Here is a 7,061-nt window from a genome sequence, read left to right on the forward strand (position 1 = left end):
TAAGTTAAATTGTTTTAAAGATACTAACAAGACACCTTCAATCTAACTTCAACCAGAATCAGCTTTATTGGACAACTTTGTGAATATATAGGTTAATAATTTCACTCGAGGTTGTGTGCATGATATGTTCTGGTGTGAAAATATTCCCCTCATTTCCAGAATGAACTGGTTTGAGGAAAGAGTTGAAGAAGATGTGAGAGGATGTGTGCATTGATTGAACTAAAAGGATGCTGGGAGTTTCCTACTACCTTGAAGAGTTACAGACATCTGCTCAACGGGCAGTTGGAGCAGTTTGAAAGCATAAAGGTCGCTCTTCTTACCTTGTAGTATTTACTTCCTGTGTTGTTCTGAAACAGCGTGATGCATTTGCTGTCCAGCCGCCAGTAATGTCTCTTCCTCTGAAACACAGAGGAGGAAGAGGAGGAAGAAGAGGGAGAGAGTGAGAAGACCAAAAGATGTCGGGAGGAAAGTGAACGGAGAGGAAAGGGAAGAGAAACGCTGACGCCATTGAACAGAATCACAAAGAAACTTGTTTCAGCTTTCACACACAGCTGAAACGTGCAGAGCAGCAACACCTCATCGGACTGGGGAAAGAACACCGATTTCATTACACCTTTGTCCAAAGGAACTCCCGTGAACGTGCGTCTCACTTTTGGAGAGACGTCTGGGAATAAGTCTGCAAAAATAAAAAAAAATAATACCTTTCTGTTTCATATTGTCATCATTTTTCTTTCTGCGCGTTGATGATAAATAAATCATCCCGCTCGTATTAATACTAATAATTTTCACTTGACAAGCGTTTTCAGACAATATGATCACTAATCTTTATGCTCAATACATTTTTTATATCATCAAATAAAAACATGTTGTTTGTGCTTTTAGTAAGTAAGAAATAGCAGCCAATTGATTGAAGGTAAAGGTGGTGACGACATAAACAACGTAACAAGCAGACGGGTACCAGAGTGTCCTTGCTGGTGGAGTGGACCATCCAACCCTCCTTCATCACATTGGTGGTCTTCCTCTTTGTGTGTTTGACGGACTGAACGACTCGCATCAGAGGGATGTTGTTACTGGTGGACGGGCTGCAGGGGGCGGGACAAAGCTCAATCTCACACGTCTGTGTGTGTGTGTGTGCATGTGTCTCTGAGTGTGTTTGTGTTTTCGTGTGTGTGTGTGTTTCTGTACCTGATGGCCCGGTTGGACTCGTCCAGGTCGGGGTCGTGCAGGTCGCAGAGGTCGCCGGGTCCCGCCTCCAGCGAGAGACCGCCCTCTGATGTCAGAGCTTCGTCCATGTCGTCCAACAGGCCGCCGCCTTGGTCGACGTCGTGGTCGTCGAGGCAACCCTCCACCATGACGGTGTCCGACTCCGCCCCTGGGCTCAGGAGCTCTACGAAAACAAAACAAACACACACCTGGAAGTGTAGTTTATTTTTCTATCGTTGTGAGGACCAGATGTTGTAGACCATCACTGTGGGGACATGGAGACCTGATCGTAGCTTTAAGGTTTGTGTACGTGGTTGTGATGTAGTTCTTCACATATAAAGTAGAGGTACAGGTCAAGGGTGAGCTGTGTGTGTGTGTGTGTGTGTGTGTGTGTGTGTGTGTGTGTTGAAACTTGCCTCCATTTCTGGAAACTTCTCCCAGGCAGTTGTTTGGCACTTTAGGAGCACATCGTTTATGACAGTTAAATTTACAATCTGAGGGAGACACAAGGAAGGAGAGCAGCCATTAGGTCCCGGAAGGTTAGCCATTTATTCAGTAAGCAGGAAATATTTGCCAAATTGTATTTGAAATATGCAGAGTTTGCCTCCTGGACGAAGACAAATAATCCAGATAGCTTCTCTTAAATACTTTTGTATTGCAACTGTGACGCCCACCTTTACACTGCAGGCCTTGTCTGAAGAGGCCTTTCAGCAGCTTCTTGCAGTGCTGGCAGACGGTGGGTCGGGTGTACGAGTGGATCAGGAAGGTGTGGGGAACTTTGACCTTCGACAGAAAGATCTTGTCCAGCTCGATGGGACGGCCGATGTACGACTGGGAGCTGGAGCGCCGCTCTCGACCGGGGAAGTAATCTAATTGGTTCTTTTGCTGCGAGGGGAGGCGGAGACAACGATCAGGAGACCAATGAGGAGGAGCGGCCGTGCATGACTTTGGAGGACATGTTCAACCAAAGAGGAGGAGATTTATTCACAAGCCACTTGACTTATTTGCATAAATGCCGATAAAACGTTCCAGGCGATAGTCGGATACCCATGAAAATGACAAATAAATCATGAGTATTGATTTCCACCACAAGAAGTAAATCATGTGGTAAACTTTTCAGGTTCATATCTGTTCTTCTGGGCTTTAAAAGAAAAGCTTGTTTAAAAAAGGTTTTTCTTAATTTGACACAAACTCTGTGTGTCCTCAAACCGAAAGCTCAAATCTGATCAAATGTCAGATTTAAAATCCTGTAAATAATTACACAAGTACCATTCCTAAGGGATTAATACTCTGGATAAAAGTGGTGTAGCTTACCTCCATGCTGGGACTGACGGGAGACTGGACAATGAAAGAGAACAAAAGAAAGATATTTACAAGTGGGGTTTTAATTATCGAATGAAGGAAGATTTACGGATATTGTTTTACTTTTCACTGAACCACTAAAACAGACACTGACGGCTGATTTTAGCATCTCAAATCCAGAATTGTTGTGCTTCAACAAACGATCATAACATTCACTCTTTTAGTTATTGGTTTGACTCATCTGGCAGTGATACAAGGACCAAGTGTAGATGTATAGATATCCTTTTTTTAAATACCAAAAAAACAAGGGCAAAAGTTAGTACGTTTGTTTGTACACAGACAAAGAAAAAACCCACTAATCTCATCTTTTATTTCTCCATAATAAGCATCCAAACTGGTCAGAACAAAACAAGTCTGATTGAGCATGAACATATTTTATCGGCCAGACCGATCAATAATATGACATCCTTGACCTTTTAGCCTGGGATCTGTCAGCTCTGGCCTCCATCTTGTATCGCTTATCAATCACCGCTGACAAACGCACCATCAAGTACATGACTAAGAACTTGTTAGCTTGGACTAGAGGACTCAGACCGCTACGTGGACCAGGTCTCAGACTTCCGAAACAAGACTATTCTTTCAAAGACGAGGACAATCGACTGACCAGTAAAGCATCGTCGGTGTAGAGGGGGGGCGAGGGCTCGGCGGAGAGGGGGCGACCCAGGTTCACCAGCCCCGTCAGGGAGACGTTGGACGAGCGACGCCTCCTCACCCCACTGCAGTTATTGGGGATCTTAAAGGCACAGCGCTTGTGATAGTTGAGACCGCAGCCTGATGACAAACAGACCAACAGCGGATTCAGTCTCGTTTCGTCTTCACGCGAATGAACGAATGTGAAAACTTCTTGTTTTTAGGTCAAATGAGCTCCGCCAGTAAGTCTCCGTACCTTCGCACTTGAGTCCCTGTCGAACGAGTCCCCACAGCATCTCGCCGCAGTGGTCGCAGAAGGCCGGAGCTCGGTACGAGTGAACGAACAGGCAGTGCGGACGGATCTGGAAGTCTTCCACCGTGGCTGAAGCTGCAAGAGAAAAGATGGGAATAAATTACACGACGAGAGAACCGGTTTCTTTCTGTCGGGGAAAGAGACCCCCAATGAACCAATGAATCGTCAGTTGAAATAGTTGTAACAGGTTAAAACTTTAAAATGTTAATCTTTTGGAGCTTTTTGAAATTGATTCGTACTGTAAAGTTGAGGCCCTTAAAGGAGTTGTACCCATGAGACACTGAAAGAAGTTGAAGTGGCAGTTAAAAGTGGAAGAGCTAAACTAATTTGTGAGAACGGAAAGGAGTTGATGTTTGAATTGAAGAGAAAGTCTTGAATTTCAGTTGAGACGTAAGCACCGAAAGGAGTCGAAGAAAAGGTTTGAAGACGATACGAAGTGTCACTTTAAATGTCACTTGAAGTGTAACAGGTGAAAGGAAAGTGGGAATTAAAAGTTAAAGTTATGAGGGCATTAGGACATATTTCAGTTTGAGAAGTGAAAATGTATAAATGTGTTTTGCAGTATATAGTTATACATTGCTGTGTACTCGGGTCTTATTTAAGTCAAGTGTTATTCTAGCATTCTTGTATTTTTTGCACCATTAAAAACAAAGCAAACAAAAGAGCACTAATGTTCACTTTATTTATTATTAATCTGACGTGAGTTTGGAACTTCGGCCTGAAGTCGAGCAGCTGCTGATCAGGTCCGACTGGGCCGGCGGCCATGACGGCCATCTGAGCCCAAACATCCTCCAGCTGTTTTCACAAAAACTCAGCGGGGATCTCGGGCAGCAACCGGACCCCCCGCTGCCCCCCCCCCCCCCCCCCCCCCCCCCCCACCCCACCCCATAACACCAGAGGGGGAATCGACCGGCATGCTGGAGCAGTTACGAACGCACACATCTTAGTTTTACTGATCTGAAACAAACAGTTGGGAAGTTTTCACCGAGTCGGAAATAGAATCTTTTATTGTCCGAGTACGTTGAACATACGAGGAATTTGACTCGGTGAAAGGCGCAGAGCAATGAACACAGGATATAATAAGAATAATAAACTAATAAAGAATACAAATATAATAAAAACAATAAACATAGTACAGAGCAATAAACATAGATATAGAATAAAACAATAAAATAATAAAACTATAGTAAATACAATAAACATAGTACAGACCAATAAACACAGATATAGAATAAAACAATAAAATAATAAAGAATACAAATATAATAAAAACAATAAACATAGTACAGAACAATAAACATAGACATAGAATAAAACAATAAAATAATAAAACTATAATAAAAACAATAAACATAGTACAGACCAATAAACATAGACATAGAATAAAACAATAAAATAATAAAAATATAATAAAAACAATAAACATTGCAGAACAATATATGTAGACATATAATAAAACAATAAAATAATACAAATATAATAATAATAAACGTAGTGCAATGATAAATATTCTAAACAAATAAACAGATAACAGTACTTTGGAACAAATATATTATAAAATAAAAGTGGCAAGTGTATTTTAATAAGAAAAGAAAAGATGTGCAGAGGTGTTTGGAGATTTGTTTTAAAGTTAAGATCGAAATAAAGACGACCCAAAGAAAACTAATGGGATTGCTTTTGGGTTTTGATGACAGGTAAACATCTGGTTAAAGGAATGTGCAGGTTTAATGAGCCGTATAGCGGTTTGGGACAATACGTCCCTGATTCATGAACATCTGGTCTTTTTTTTCCTGATAATTGCGACTTGGTGACAGATGACAGATTATCATAATTTAAGTTTCTGATGGGTTTTAGATGGAAAATCGAGCATTTTGTAATTCTCTTTTAGAGAATGGAGACCATAGGGCTCGTCAGAGGGGCATTGTTAGAATTTCCATATGTTATTGTTGTGTATTTTTCATCCCTAACTTTGAGAAATATGTTTTTTTACAAAAACCTTTCGGTAAATTTGGAACGAGAAGCCGCAGTTACTAAATATTGAATGAATCTCACGATGATGAATTCTCTTAACTCGACCCAGAGGATTAACCACTGAGAGTCAGTGGGAACACCTGTGTATGCCTCCTCGACTCCTTTCCTTGAACGAGGAGAGAGGAGTCGAGGCAACAGGCATTTAACAAACGAGACGTCCTTGACTCGGAGCGTCCTTAAAAAGTGACATCTTTAAATGGTGTGTCACAGCTGATAAAGGTGTTTATGACAACTCATATGTTTACTATTAATTACATTCCCAACGAGGCATAAGTCTTTCCATGCAATACATTTAGTAAGAAAGACAATAATCTGTTCAATGATCTTTGGTGTTTGTGAAACGAGAAGTCGACATTGATTTATTTTCAAATAACTTGCTTCTTAAATCCAATAAAGGATTTAACCCTAACCATGACATCTATTTATTTAATGTGAGTTAGTAAGTTACGTTACATTATTTGAACCCAAACCTTAATCTTTTCTACCATAAATCTAACTTCAACCAAGAAGTTGTGTTGCCTGAACTTAAATTGTTTCTGTGGTGGCGGCATGTAATGTGTTAAAATTACAAGAGTTTGTGGTCAGATATCATTTAATATGTACAATGGTCATAAAGGTCATTTGTTGGAGTTCTTGGCAAAAAGGTATGAAGGCGTGCTGAATTATCAAATGATCTAAATAAAGGATGTTCACTGTGCTTCTGTTAGCAAACAGAACCTAGAGCTGGACTTTTCTGGACTTTTGGAGCTGGACTTTTCTGGACTTTTCTGGACCTTTGGAGCTGGACTTTTGGAGCTGGACTTTTCTGGACGTTTGGAGCTGGACTTTTGGAGCTGGACTTTTCTGGACTTTTGGAGCTGGACCTTTGGAGCTGGGCCTTTGGAGCTGGACTTTTGGAGCTGGACTTTTCTGGACTTTTGGAGCTGGACCTTTGGAGCTGGACTTTTGGAGCTGGACTTTTCTGGACTTTTGGAGCTGGACTTTTGGAGCTGGACCTTTGGAGCTGGACTTTTGGAGCTGGACTTTTGGAGCTGGACTTTTCTGGACTTTTGGAGCTGGACCTTTGGAGCTGGACTTTTGGAGCTGGACTTTTCTGGACTTTTGGAGCTGGACTTTTGGAGCTGGACCTTTGGAGCTGGACTTTTGGAGCTGGACTTTTCTGGACTTTTGGAGCTGGACTTTTGGAGCTGGACCTTTGGAGCTGGACTTTTGGAGCTGGACTTTTCTGAACCTTTGGAGCTGGACTTTTGGAGCTGGACTTTTCTGGACTTTTGGAGCTGGACCTTTGGAGCTGGACTTTTGGAGCTGGACTTTTCTGGACTTTTGGAGCTGGACCTTTGGAGCTGGACTTTTGGAGCTGGACTTTTCTGGACTTTTGGAGCTGGACCTTTGGAGCTGGGCCTTTGGAGCTGGACGTTTGGAGCTGGACTTTTCTGGACTTTTGGAGCTGGACTTTTGGAGCTGGACCTTTGGAGCTGGACTTTTGGAGCTGGACTTTTCTGGACTTTTGGAGCTGGACTTT

At 42.0% G+C, this 7,061-nt stretch overlaps 1 protein-coding gene across 1 annotated transcript in view; it reads right to left on the minus strand.

The window, feature by feature from the left end:
• The window catches only part of prkd1 (protein kinase D1), an 18,357-nt gene extending 14,851 nt beyond the window's left edge, over window positions 1-3,506 (minus strand). The window contains exons 1-8 of the mRNA XM_034562794.1: window positions 3,452-3,506; window positions 3,170-3,336; window positions 2,518-2,541; window positions 1,878-2,088; window positions 1,620-1,697; window positions 1,186-1,387; window positions 959-1,082; window positions 321-398 (exon numbers count right to left, since the gene is read on the minus strand). Of these exons, the coding sequence (XP_034418685.1) occupies window positions 321-398; window positions 959-1,082; window positions 1,186-1,387; window positions 1,620-1,697; window positions 1,878-2,088; window positions 2,518-2,541; window positions 3,170-3,336; window positions 3,452-3,491 (924 nt within the window). The 5' untranslated portion in view covers window positions 3,492-3,506. The remainder of the gene's footprint in view (window positions 1-320; window positions 399-958; window positions 1,083-1,185; window positions 1,388-1,619; window positions 1,698-1,877; window positions 2,089-2,517; window positions 2,542-3,169; window positions 3,337-3,451) is intronic.
• Between the last annotated feature and the right edge of the window lie 3,555 nt (window positions 3,507-7,061).

The sequence above is a fragment of the Cyclopterus lumpus genome, chromosome 22, assembly GCF_009769545.1.
Source record: "Cyclopterus lumpus isolate fCycLum1 chromosome 22, fCycLum1.pri, whole genome shotgun sequence".
NCBI classification, from domain to species: Eukaryota; Metazoa; Chordata; class Actinopteri; order Perciformes; family Cyclopteridae; genus Cyclopterus; species Cyclopterus lumpus.